The 15,102-nt window shown below is 34.4% G+C and overlaps 1 protein-coding gene across 1 annotated transcript in view; it reads right to left on the reverse strand.

The window, feature by feature from the left end:
• HDX (highly divergent homeobox) overlaps window positions 1-15,102 on the reverse strand; it is a gene marked incomplete at both ends in the record, with an annotated part of 148,713 nt that overhangs the window by 56,050 nt on the left and 77,561 nt on the right. The window contains one exon of the mRNA XM_082681158.1: window positions 8,244-8,390. Within this exon, the coding sequence (XP_082537284.1) occupies window positions 8,244-8,390 (147 nt within the window). The remainder of the gene's footprint in view (window positions 1-8,243; window positions 8,391-15,102) is intronic.

A 15,102-nucleotide genomic window follows, 5' to 3' on the forward strand; every position in this document is an offset into this window, starting at 1 on the left:
TTGCATTTCATAGTCAAAAATCAATCAACAATGCCTAACACTGAAAAATCAAGAAGTAGTGATATAAACAGATAGATGAGACAGCTAGGTGTTCCCCAATATCTTTCTCCCTCTTCCAATAATAACTGAAAGTTTAGCTGGGCACATGACTCTCTACAATATAACTACATTTGCAGCTTCCCTTGTAGTTAGGTATGACCATGTGACTAATATTTAGCCAATGGGATTTAAGTGAATATGTCTTGTGGCAGTTTCTGGGAATCCCTTTTAAAAGATAGCTAGTACACACTTTTTGTCCCTTCTTTCTCCCCATCTCTGTCATGCTGCCTGGACTGTAAATGCCATAATTTTGGACCTTGAGGACCAGGGCTACATCATAGGGATGGCAGAATGGAAGATGGAAGGCATTAGAGTCTCTTGAGGACTTCACAAGGCAGAAGGGCCATGCCAGCTCTGGACTTGTACATGGAATTGAAATATCTTGTTTAAGCCGTTGTTATTTTGAGTCTTTTTGTTATTCACAGCAAAACCTAATTCTAATTAATATACCACATTATTCAGATGGTGGTAAATACCAAAGGAATCATCTTAAAGAGTAGAAAGTACTCTGGCTATCGGGAAATGGTAGGAGGAGAGGAGTAAAGAATGTCGGTTTTGTAGCAAGTTCTACAGAACTTAGCTCCTTAAGCTATGTGCATGTATAACTTTGATTTAAAGAAACATTAAAAACAGTGACAACAAAAACACATGCTCTGTATTTCCCTAATTGTGGCTTTTGATTAGGCTCCTCATACCATGATACCACTCCAATTCCTCTTCAGTCATTTATATTCTTTTGTCACCCCTTTTGCTAGACTTTAAGCTCCTTAGAAATAGGACAAGTGTCTAACGCATTTCTAGTTCCCTGTTCGTATATATAACACATAGCATGCTCAGTAAATACAGGATTTTATTTGATTTCTCATCTGAATCCTAAAAAAAAATAAAAAGCATGGCTCTGGACAGAGCAGTATTTATTTTGAGAACACTATTTATTTTGAGAAATGTGCTCTATGATTTCTCCCTATATTTCTCCCTCTTTCTTCATATATGTATGAGAAAATACTTTATTTCTTCCTCTGGAAGAGTTCTGCATTTTGTCCTTTTTCTTTAATAGTACTTCATTCTTGATTTTCTGTAATGATCCTCCAGTGTGAGCTGAATCCTACTTATACTTGCTCACAAGAGTCAATTGTTAGCATCTCTTTTGAACTCTGCATTGAAGAAGCCATGGAATCAGCCATGGCAGGAATCTTTATATCATAGAAATCAACAAATGTTATAAATCAGGGCTTTTTTTTCCTTAAATAGCTGGTTGTTAAATACCACCATACGTCTGCCACTATCTAAATCTTATACAAGTATCTTTTAAATGGAATGTAAACTACAGTTCCCACGACTGATCAATATAATTTTTCAATCTATCATTCATTATATAATATGTGAGATGTACAGTACTCCCCTATTATCTGAATGAATGCCTGAAACCAGGGATAGTATCGAACGTTATATATACTATGTTTTTTTTTTCTATACACACACCTACAATAAAGTTTAATTTATAAACTAGGCACAGTAAGAGAATATCCAAGTTGCCAGCATCACTACTCTTGAGATTTGGGGCAATTATTAAGTAAAATAAGGGTTACTTGAACACAAGCACTGAGATACCATGACAGTCAATCTGATAACTTAGATGGCTACTAAGTGACTAATGGGTGGGTAGCATATACAGCATAAATACACTGGAGAAAGGGATGATTCACATCCTAGGATGGAGCAGGAGGACACAAGATCTATCATGCTATTCCAAACAGAGCACAAATGAAAACTTATGAATTGTTTATTTCTGGAATTTTCCATTTAATATTTTCAGACTGCAGTTGAGCACAGGTAACTGAAATTGCAGAAAGCAAAACCACAGATAAGGGGGGAGTACTGTATTTCAGATCACCTCATGCAATTTTATGAGACTTATGTGCTGCCAGCTGTGCTAAGAGGGCAGATATCTCATGCAATTTTAAAAACAGTGTTATCGAGATATATTTAACATGCCATACAACTCACTCATTTAATGTGTACAGTGAAAATATTTTTAACATATTCACAGAGTTGTGCAACAATTACCACTAGCTAATTCCAGAACATTTTCATCATGCCAAAAACAAACCCTATACCCATTAGCAGTCACTCCTCATTCCTCCCTCCCACCAGCCCCTAGCAGCCACAAATCCACCCTCTGTCTCTATAGATGTGCCTATTCTGGACATTTCATATAAATGGAACTATAAAATATGCAGTCTTTTGTGACTGGCTTCTTTCATTTGGCATAATGTTTTCAAGATTCATCTATTTTATAGCATGTTTCAGTATTTCATTCCTTTATATGGCTCTATAATATTCCATTATATGCATATATCACATTTTGTCTATTCATTCACTTGATGAACATTTTTTCCTACTTTTTTGCTATTATGAATAATGCTGTTGTGTACATCCATGTATAAGTTTTCTTTAAACAACAAATATTTGTCTAGATCAAGGCACCAGTAGACCTGGTGTCTGGTGAGAGTCCACTTCCTGGCTTGTAGACAGCCAACTTCTCCGTGTGTCCTCACAGGGCCAAGAGAGAGAAAGAGAGATGTGGCTCTTTTCATTATGGCATTAATCTCATCTTAAGGTCCTCACTCTCAGGAACTAACATAACCTAATTACCTTACAAAGGCCCCACCTCCAAATATCATCATATTGTGGATTAGAGTTTCAACATCTGAATTTGGAAGTGACACAAACAATAAGTCCACAGTAGTAATGTTTACCGAATATTCACTAATAAAAGACAAAACTGGCAATGTGATTTCTACTTTTTTCACTGAGATCACACTGCATAAGATCAAGTTATACTTGAAGATTCAATGAAAGGAAGAGCTTATTTGTGAACTACCCAGACAAGTGTGATAATTTTTGCTAAGATTAAAACTTTTCATATCAATAAAAATGATTATTTTATACACTTTTCTAACATGAATCAATGTGCAGATTGTAGGCGTAGTCACCAGTTCTATATACAAGGATTTCAAAAATTACAAGAAAAATTTGAAGGATTTTGTTGATATTCATAAGCTTAGAGTTTCTTTTCAATTTATAGTATGCCTTTTTGATTTTCATGTTAATGATGGTAAGCTGACACAAGAATTGGCAGTTTTATTTAATTTGAATAGATATAATCTTGAAATTGATAAACTTTTCTTCAAAGTCAAATCAATTTTTCCTAAAAAAGATGAATCAATGTTCACACTCAAGATAGCTTTACCTCATTCTGTATAGGTAGCGTCACAAGATGCATCCAATTTGCTCTCCGTACAAACTCATTACTGTTACATTATCGGTACTTGAACTCTGCAGCTATCTCCAGCAAGGGTGGCAAGGGTGTCTTATTGTGTGTGTTACTTATAATCAGAAATAATACATCATCAAGTTCAAAACTTTTATTCCTGGAGGTCATTAAAATTCATCTTTTTGTTTTCATGAGGCATCACCCTCAAGTGTGTTCTGGGTAGCACTGATTCTTGGGGGTACCAACAGGAAAAAGCAGAATTGTTTTGGGAACAAGTAGACTGGAGAAACACTTGGTTATGGAAAGTTAATAAATTTCATTACAGCAGAACTTCACAGAGCCTTGGAGTATGTTGATACTTATACTAATCTCCTTGGGACATGGGAAAGGTATAGTATTAAGTGTTTTCCTAAGTAATTTGGAACTGGCTCCCTGAAGGGACCAGTGATCCTTAGAATATATTCAGTTCTCATTTCTTTCATCCCAGTGAAGCAGGTAATTTGTTCTCTCTCTCTCTCTCTCTCTTTTTAAACAGCTGTGAACACTGAATTTTAGAGAGTGACACCCAAAGTTATCCCATTAGTTACTGGTTGAGCTGTGAACGCTGTCACCGTAATACTAAAGTGTTAATTGAAATTCCACCTTGTATTATATGTAGAATTCAGAATTTCTGACCATTATGAATAATCAGTCTCTTAACATAGATGAATATTTTTATTGTTTCTTTGGTCCCTAGTTTATGTTTGTAGTACCATAGAACCACTTGAAGTAATACGATATAGCAACTTTTTGCCAACTTTCCAAACAAGTTAATGTTAATAATGTAACATGTAGTAGAGAGGCCATTAGTGGAGAATGCCAAAAACCTCCAAACAAAGCAAATATACTGTCTTTTAAAAATTTTATGACAGAAGAATATCTCTCGTTATTACATGCTGGCCAAATTTTGTAGTGTAAGTTCCCCATTGTTAGAAGCCCTTGTAATAATCTTTCATTAAGACTAAAGATAATGTTAATTTTACAGGACACACTTCTTTTTTTTTAAAATTGAAGTATAGTTGATTTACAATGTTGTGTTAATTTCTGCTGTACAGTAAAGTGATTCAGATATATATATATATATATATATATATTCTTTTTTATATTCTTTTCCACTATGGTTTATCACAGGATATTGAATACAGTTCCCTGTGCAATACAGTAAGACCTTGTTGTTTATCTCTTCTGTATATAATAGCTTGCATCTGCTAACCCCAAACTCCCACTCCATCCCTCCCCCACCCTCTGCCATTGGCAACCACAGGTCTGTTCTCTATGTCTGTGAGTCTATTTCTGTTTCGTAGGTAGGTTCATTTGGTGAGGACACACTTCTTAAATAACAAAACCAAGGGCCTTGTGTCTCACTTTGGAAACAAAGGGTAATGTTCTACTTTGTCAATCTTGATCAATAAAATATTATTATAGAAACACAGAGAGTTCTAGCTAAATCCTTCTAAAGGAGTTTGGTGATTTCCCAGGGACTTTTGAATGGTCATTTTTAGAAGATCACGAGGTTGGATTCAACAATACTCCAGTGCTGGTGCATTGATATTGCTGACTAATTATTGGGGGATATAGTTATCCTTTCTTTTCTTTATATGATAGACATTATACCAGTTAGTGATTTTCTTTTGGAATTCACAAAGTTCAAGTGGTAATGTAAGGTCCAGAACTGACCTGCTTATAACTTCAGTGAATAATTTACCATCCATGAGTCTTATTTTCAGTAATCAGGCAACATCAGATGCCATTATGCACTAAAACTTGTATAAAAATATTGTTGGATAAAAAGAAAGTACCATTTCATGGTTGTTTTCCTCTTGTATGACTTATCTCTTCAAGTAGAGCAAGAACTAAGATTTACATTTTCATTCTAGCCCTATGGTGACTAGAATAGTAAATGACATCCTATATATTCGATTAATACTTGATATATCAGTTAGTTTTAATTATTTATTAGCAACATTTTTATCTGAAAGGTGTGACCTTGTTCTTCTATACCTCATAGGACTATTGCAAAGGAAAAATAAAATGTCACAAATGTGAAGACACTTAAAGCAATGACCCCTTAACTGATGTCCCTGTGCAATGTCAGTCTTTTGAAAAAAGTGTTCTGTAGTCATATATGTTGAAATGATGTTGCATAATTCTACACCTCTCTCTTCAAGCACATTTTTTTTACATCTTTATTGGAGTATAATTGCTTTACAATGGTGTGTTAGTTTCTGCTTTATAACAAAGTGAATCAGTTATACATATGTTCCCATATCTCTTCCCTCTTGCATCTCCCTCCCTCCCATCCTCCCTATCCCACACCTCTAGGAGGTCACAAAGCTCTGAACAAACTGTATTATCTGCAATAAAGAAACAAGCTGCTCTGGTCTGAATAACAAAAAAAAATGATGAATTGATGTTATCAATGTAGATGTAAACACTAAAGGAAATACCTTTTTTTTTTTTTTTTTGCTTGATGCAATTATTGGAAACATTTTAAGTATGTTTGCAACAACTTAGTTATGTGACTCTACAGTTGGGAAGTAGCCTTGGGGGGGTTCCAAGACCCATCGGGGATACCAAAATCCACAGATACTCAAGTCCCATAGTTGGCCCTCCATACGAGAGATTTTGCATCTCCATGTATAAGTTTTTGAGTGGACGTACTTTTCATTTCTTTTGAGTGTATACCTAAGAATGGAATTGCTGTCATATGGTAACTCTATGTTAAAAATTTTGAGGACTGTTTTCCAAAGTGGTTAAAACATTTTATATTTTCACCAGAAGTGTATAATGGTTCCAATTGCTCCACATCCTGGCCAACACTTATTACCTGTCTTTCTTATTATAGCCATCATAGTGGGTGTTAAGAGGTATCTCATTGTGGTTTTGATTTCCATAATGACAAATGATGTCAAACATATTTTAGTGTATTTATTGGCCACTTGTACATCTTCTTTGGAAAAATGACTATTCTAATCTATTGCCCATTTTTAAATTGCACTATTTGCCTTTTTATTATTGATATATAAGAGTTCTTTACATATTCTGGATAAGATCCTTATCAGATATTTGATTTGAACATATTTCCTCCCATTCTGTGGGTTATCTTTTTCACTTTATTGATGGCATTGTTTAAAGCACCTCATACAATTTTTTAAATTAATTTTTATTGAAGTATAGTTGATTAACAATGTTGTGTTAGTTTCAGGTATACAGCAAAATGAATCAGTTATACATATATCCATTCTTTTTCAGATTCTTTTCCCATAGAGATTATTACAGAGTATTGAGTAAAGTTCCCTGTGTTACAGAGTAGGTCCTTTTTGTTACCAATTTTATATATAGTAGTGTGTATATGTTAATCCCAATCTCCTAATTTATCATTTCCTGCCACATTTTCCCTTTGGTAACCATAAGTTTGATTTCAAGATCTGTGAGTCTGTTTATCTTTTGCATATAAGTCCATTTGTATCATTTTTAAAATTACATCCCACATATAAGTGATATCATATGCTATTTGTCTTTCTCTGTCTGACTTACTTCATTTAGTGTGATAATCTCTAGGTCCATTCATGTTGCTGCAAATGGCATTATTTCATTCTCTTTTTATGGCTGAGTAATATTCCATTGTATATATGTACCACAACTTCTTTATCCATTCCTCTGTTTATGGACTTTTAGGTTGCTTCCATGCCTTGACTACTGTAAACAGTGCTTCAGTGAACATTGGGGTGTATGTATCTGGCCCAGGAGTGGGATTGCTGGATCATATGGTAGCTCTATATATAGTTTTTTAAGAAACCTCCATACTGTTCTCCATAATGGTTGTACCAATTTACATTCCCACTAACAGTGTAGGAGGGTCCTATTTTCTCTACACTCTCTCCAGTATTTATTGTTTGTAGATTTTTTGATGGTGGCCATTCTGACCAGTGTGAGGCATTTTTCAGAGAACTAGAGCAAAAAAATTTAGAATTTGTATGGAAAAACAGAAGACCCCAGATAGCCAAAACGATCTTGAGAAAGAAGAATGGAGCTGAAGGAATCAGGCTGACTTCAGACTATACTACAAAGCTACCATAATCAAAACAGTAATCAAAACAGTATGGTACTGACACAAAAACAGATACATAAATCAATGAAACAGGACAGAAAGTCCAGAGATAAATCCATTCACCTATGGTCAACTAATCTATGACTAAGGAGGCAAGAATATACAATGGAGAAAAGACAATCTCTTCAATAAGTAGTGCTGGGACAACTGGACAGCTACATGTAAAAGAATGAAAATAGAACCCTCCCTAACACCATACACAAAAATAAACTCTAAATGGATTAAAGACCTAACTATAAGGCCAGACACTATAAAACTCTTAGAGGAAGACATAGGCAGAACACTTTTTGACATAAATCACAGCAATATCTTTTTTGACCTATCTCCTAGAGAAATGGAAATAAAAACAAAAATAAACAAATGGGACCTAACAAAACTTTAAACGTTTTTCACAGTAAAGGAAACCATAAACAAAATGAAAACACAACCCTCAGAATGGGAGAAAATATTTGCAAATGAAGCGACTGACAAGGGATTAATCTCAAAAATATATGAACAGCTCATGCAGCTCAATATGAAAAAAACAAACAACCCAACCAAAAAATGGGCAGAATCTCTAAATAAACATTTCTCCAAAGAAGACATACAGATGGCCAAAAAGCACATGAAAAGATGCTCAACATCACTAATTAGAGAAATGCCAACCATACAACTTTTTAAGGCTTTCATTTATGACACTCTTCAACCACAACATGAAAATTATTGAAAATACCTTACCCGAACTATTTCACAGTCGACACTCAATTCAGTTGCCACTGCTTCAATTTTCTCTCTACAAACAGAGCCAAGGCTGGTCATGCCATTGTCCCAGTACTTCTTAAGGGTGGCTAAGTCTTGGTCACTGAACTGAGTGCGGTCTTGTAGCTGTAAAAAACATTTTAAAAAATTAGAATACTCAAAGGAAAAATATTAAATCATCAGAGTGATATGTGCTAGGTTACTTTCAACAAATAAATTATTTCACAATTCTTACTCTGTGTTCCCCCTTCCTGAAATGGGCATTATCATGGTATTTATTACTATGACATGAAAGTGTGCTAGAATAAAATGAGTAAAAAATTTACCTGATAACAATTAAGCAATGTTGATAAAAATGGTTGTAGTCACATAAATAATACATATTAATTGTAGAAAATACAGATATATTTAAAAAGAAGAGAATTTAAATCACTAACAATCCTGGAAATTACACTTGTTAATTCTAATATATGTTCTTTCAAACTTTTTTCTATAACACGTATATTCACATTCACACTACATATATTTAAAAACATACCAGTCAGGATCATGTCACAGTGTTGTCTTTTGATAAATTAATCTAGATTTACCACAGATTGGCTCCTACTAATGTTATAATAAATTAAAAGACTAAATAAGATAAATGTAATAAGATAATGTTGTTTTCAAAGAACAATCATATTTATGGCTTCAGAAAGTTTCAGAATAAGCCCATCCTTTTTACTTTTAGGGTTTTTTTGAACCAATAAACTATGGACTTTATATATTGTTTGAATTCAACGAATCCTGGAGGCATCCCTAGGAAATAAATTAGAAGCATGATAGAATAATGACCTCTATTTGTGAATAAGGAGTCATGAAAAGAAAGGTCAAAGGACTTATTCAACAGGGCACAGAGAGACCATAGCAGAGCTAGAAGTAGAAATATATCTGATTATTTTCTAGTAGCTTTATCCCTATGGTGTCTCCAATTAACTCAAGGGGTGGTAAAAAAATCTGAAAATTAACTTTAGTTAAAAATATAGGGACTTCCCTCCTGGTGCAGTGGTTAAGAATCTGCCTGCCAATGCAGGGGACATGGGTTCGAGCCCTGGTCCAGGAGGATCTCACATGCTCTCATGGAGCAACTAAGCCTGAGCCACAACTATTGAGCCTGCATGACACAACTACTGCAGCCCCCGTACCTAGAGCCTGTGCTCTGCAACAAAAGAAGCCACCATAATGAGAAGCCCGCACACCTCAACTGCAACAAAGAGTAGCCTCTGCTCATGGCAACTAGAGAAAGCCCGTGCACAGCAATGAAGACCCAATGCAGTCAATAAATAAATAAATTTATTTAAAAATATATATATATATATATATGTATGCTGTTGAGGGGATATATGTATACATATAGCTGATTCACTTTGTTTTACAGCAGAAACTAACACACTATTGTAAAGCAATTAGATGTTAAAAAAATAAAAAGGAAAACAAAAGAAAAATGCTGACACGTGGAAGAAATTCTGCAAGAATATATAATAACCAACTGTATATAGGGAAAACAGAAGATTTTCACTTCCTAAGTTAAATATTGTTTAAACAATTTAATAGGAACCTTTATGACCAAAATTTTAAATAAAAATAAAATTTGAAAACTGAATATCTATATCTATATCTATCTATCTATCTATCTATCTATCTATCTAACTATATGCTGCAAAATCCTGTATGTGTGTGTTTGTGATGAAAGAATGTGGTGAGAGCGAGAGTGAGAGACAGAAAAAGCCTGTGAGACTGAATGAATTGAGGACAAAAGTGGCAAATCATTATGGCATGAGATGTGAGGTTCTGTTGCTGCCTTCTACCTAAGAATAAATGATCTGGCCCCACAGAGAGGTTAGACTTCAAAGACTTCCTAGACATAAACTGCTTTCAATGTTTCCTTCCTAACTGAAATTTAAAATGGAACCCTCTCCTAAATTAGATATAGGTAACAACAGAAAATAATGTACACAACATATAAACCATGACTCAAATAAAAGAGTTATCATAACTAAAACTGATACAATACTAAACAGGTGCAAATTTGTCTTAAAGCTACAATCTTTTGAAAAGAAATGTTAGCTATCAGGAGGAAAAACAATATATGAATTCTCAGTTTACCACCAAGAAAGTGAAATTAGATTGTACAATTAGCATGTGTCTTTTCATAAGACATATAGTACAGTTTTTCTTTGAGTGTGTGTCAATCAATTTCCTTTCCAGCTAGATCTGTTCTTCCCCAAGTTAAAAAAAAAAAACCTGATGAGTAACAGTTATTACAAGTATTGGTACTAAATTACATGTTTCCAATAAAAGAATCAAAACATGTCATCCAAGTTTCTTTTTTAATCAAGTGAAATAACCCTCAAGTTATAATATTTATAACATAAAAATCTCATTACATGTCCCTCCTATATTGATTGTACAATATTTGTGGAGCTAAAATTCTCAAAGCAAAACAAAGAGCAAAATAAATGGTAGTAAGGTTCTAGGTAGATTCAAACAATTCATAACAGGCAGCATAAATATTCCCATATTTTTCCATTGAACCAAATTCTCCACTATAATTTAGCCTACATTATTGTCAATTGGAAGGAATAATGAACAGAACACTGAACACACTGAGCCAATTAATTTGTAATTCATTTAGAGGACATCCAAAGCTGATTCATCCCTTAAATTGAACTAAATAAAAGCTGATTTGATTTGTTGGAAATGTCCTGCATTAGCAATGCTGAAGGCAACTTATGACAACGCCTGATAAGTAGAAGCTTATGGGGGAAAGGGCAGTTATTTTTAAAGCTCCTAAGAGCATATTTTAACTAAGAAAATAAATAAGGTAATAAAAATCAATTAACATTAAAACTGAATACTCATTTACTGAAGAAATAAAATGTGGGCACTTAAAGGAGAAGGCGAATTCTTCCTCGAGGAGCCTGAAGTTGAAATCAGTTTTGTCTCTCTACTGAAATCTAGAACCTAGGGGTAAGACAAGAATAAAGACACAGACCTACTAGAGAACGGACTTGAGGATATGGGGAGGGGGAAGGGTGAGCTGTGACAAAGCAAGAGAGAGGCATGGACATATATACACTACCAAACGTAAGGTAGATAGCTAGTGGGAAGCAGCTGCATAGCACAGGGAGATCAGCTCGGTGCTTTGTGACCGCATGGAGGGGTGGGATAGGGAGGGTTGGGAGGGAGGGAGATGCAAGAGGGAAGAGATATGGGAACATATGTATATGTATAACTGATTCACTTTGTTATAAAGTAGAAACTAACACACCCTTGTAAAGCAATTATACCCCAATAAAGATGTTTAAAAATATATATATAAAGCCTCTTTCACTTTACAAGACAACCCTCAGCCTTAACTGCTGACTTAAGTGAGGGAGACATATTAGTCAATTATCTTGCTGATTTTGTTCAGAGTAACATTCCAGTAACCCTGGAAATCCAGGTGAAAGCTGAGGTTTGGCCCATGTGACAAGACAATTGTTTTGATTTCACCTGGATTATATTGTAACACAATAGAAAAAAATCTTCTGGCCTCTTCACCAGCCTCTAGGACACTTCCAGGAATTTAGTTCTTTTATTTTTCTCTTAAAAATAAAACTAAGTGACAAAACTCTGATATTGGGGAGCAGAGTTTCCTGTTTTAAGTATGTATCTTAGTTAAATGTGGAACTGAATTATATATTTGTACATAGGAGTAACCCTTTCGAAGTGAGAACTATTAAAAAAATTCTAGCTCAATTAGCACTTCCTTCACCTTACTCCCTCAGCTTTCCATATGCTGTGCACTACTCTGCCTTATCCCAATAATCAGTCCAGATATTAACCCATGGTATTGAGATTTCAAACTTGTTTTGTGAAAGCTTGTTCATTTTTCCACTAGACAATGTGCTGCTTAATAGCAGGTATCATGCCTTTTTACTTTTATTTTCATTGTAAAAATAAATATGCACTTGATTAAAAAAAAGCCAAACAATTAGAAAGGTATAAAATGAGCTACAGTCTCTCTCCTTCCTTAGTTACAAACTTCCAATCCTGACACCAAAGGCAACCACTGTCAGTAGTTTCCTGGGTAAATTTCCAGGGTAAAAATGCATATACACTTAGAAAAAAATTGATGATACTATAACTTAATTTTTTTCACTTCGTATATCTTGAAGATGTTTCTATATCATCACATACAGATATACTTCAGTCTTTTTAACTTCTACATTGTGCTCCATCATATGGACACTATACAATTTATGTAATTGTTATCTAATATTTTCTAATTATATTATCTAATTTAGTTATCTAATGGCGAACATTTAGGTGGTTTTCAGGTTATTGCTATTAAAATCAATGCTGAAATGGACATTCTGGTACCTATATCTTGCTTTATATTTGCAATTATATATAATAGGAAATTCCAAGCCATATGTTTTTATCACCTCCACTTCTTCCAGTTGACAAGGAAGGGATTCCTGCTTAAAGTTATAGGGATTGATAAACAACTGATTCTCAACACTAGACAGATGAAATCAACAGTAGTGTATTAGTCACACATACTCACAGCCTATAAGAGGAGAACACTGTATGCCATGCAGGGCCATAGGATAATTCTACTTGGAAACAGAATGAACAAGCAGAGGCTGTGGTGTAACCCCTAGGCATGGTGAAATCTCTGTTTCCCACAGGAGAATGTGATTGACTTGTTTGAATCATTCTGTGGGCTAGCAGGGAACTGTAGCTTGCTATTCAGGGATAAGCAGCCACTGTGCCTGGTCCCCATGCTAAGGAGAGTTGTTTGAATATGGTACTTTATCTTCAGGAACACGATGATAAGGGGAACTTGTGATTGGGCCATCATTCAAGACCCACTCGGCTTTCCCTAGATATCAAGACACATATAATATGGGGATTTAATTTTAGGTCTTATACCACAAAATGGAATTGGTTGGCCAAAGAGTATGTGCATTTAATTTTCTTTTTTTTGTAAACATAGAGAAATTGCCTGAACAAAGGCTGAAATGTATGATAGTCCTTATTTTCCTACATCTTTATCAATGCTAGGTATTATCCAACTTTATAATTTTTGCTAGTTTAGTGAAACATGGTATCGTGCTCTTTTGATTTATATTTCTTTAAGAAAGACCAAGCGTTTTTATATGCTTATTGGCCTTATTTTTCTGAGAAATGCTTTTCTTTTTTATTTATTATTTTTTAAAAATTTGTATATCCTTAGTGACCAGGAATGTGCTAAACATATGTTAGATATCTTTTTTGTAAACAATGATATTTTAAATCATATGAAATACATTTTCTATGATTATCAATGCATTACCCTTTTAAACTGTATGATTTAAAAAAATGTATGCTTTACAGATATATTATTCCATTCAATTTACTTATTGATACAGTACCCACCTCCAGTGAAAATGTCTTCTTATCTATAAGAGATTGAATATGGGGTCCTCATAAAGAATACTATTTTGTGACTTCTGGGTGGAAATTTAATTTAACTATTTTTTTCCAAATTGTGATCAAACACACTAATATAAGATGTACCACTTTATTTTTAAGTGTACAATTCAGTAGTGGTAAATACATTCACATTGTTGTGCAACCAAAGTTTTTCATAGCCATTAAACAACAACTCCCATTTCCTCATCTCTCCAGCCACCTGGCAACCAGCATTCTACTTTCTGTTTAAATGAGTTTGAATACTCCAGATAGCTTATCAAAGTGGAACAATACAGTATTGGTCTTTTTGTAGCTGCTTTATTTCACTTAGCATAATTTCCTCAAGGTTCACTCATGTTATAGCATGTGTCAGAATTTCCTCTCTTTTTAAGAATGAATAATATTCCCTTTCATGTATATACCACATTTGTTATCAATGTTTCTGCTGATAGACATTTGGGTTGCTTCCACATTTTGGCTATTGTGAAGAAAGCTACTAAAAATGTCCATGTTCAGGTATCTGTTTGAGTCCCTTCTTTTAACTCCTTGGGGTACACACCCAGAAATTGAATGTCTGGATCATATGTTAGTTGTATTTTTAATTTTTGGAGGAACCATCATAGCACTTTCCATAGTGACTGCACCACTTTACATTCCCATCAACAATGTACAAGTGTTCTACTTTCTCCATAGGCTCACGAACACTTGTTAGCTTAATTTTTTAATAGTTACCATGCTAATGGGTATGAGGTGATATTTCATTGTGGTTTTTATTTGCATTTTCCTGTGATGTTGGACATTTTTTATACACCTGTTACCCATTTGTATATTTTATTTGGCAAATGTCTATTGAAGTCTTTTGCCCATTTTTTTAATTTAAACATCTTTATTGGAGTATAATTACTTTATAATGGTGTGTTAGTTTCTGTTTTATAACAAAGTGAATCAGTTATACATATACATATATCCCAATATTTCTTCTCTCTTGCGTCGCCCTCCCTCCCATCCTCAATATCTCACTCCAGCTAAGTCAAAAAGCACCTTGCTGATCTCCCTGCACTATGCGGGTGGTTCCCACTAGCTATCTGTTTTACATTTGGTAGTGTATATATGTCCATGTCACTCTCTCACTTTGTCCCAGCTTACACTACCCACTCCCCGTATCCTCAAGTGCATTCTCTAGTAGGTCTGTGTCTTTATTCCCATATTTCCCCTAGGTTCTTCATGACCATTCCTTTTTTTTTTTTAGATTCCATATATAGGTGTTAGCATACAGTATTTGTTTTCCTCTTTATGACTTACTTCACTCTGTATGACAGATTCTATGTCCATCACTTCACTACAAGTATCTCAATTT

Source organism: Grampus griseus (genome assembly GCF_964374135.1).
Source record: "Grampus griseus genome assembly, chromosome: X".
NCBI classification, from domain to species: Eukaryota; Metazoa; Chordata; class Mammalia; order Artiodactyla; family Delphinidae; genus Grampus; species Grampus griseus.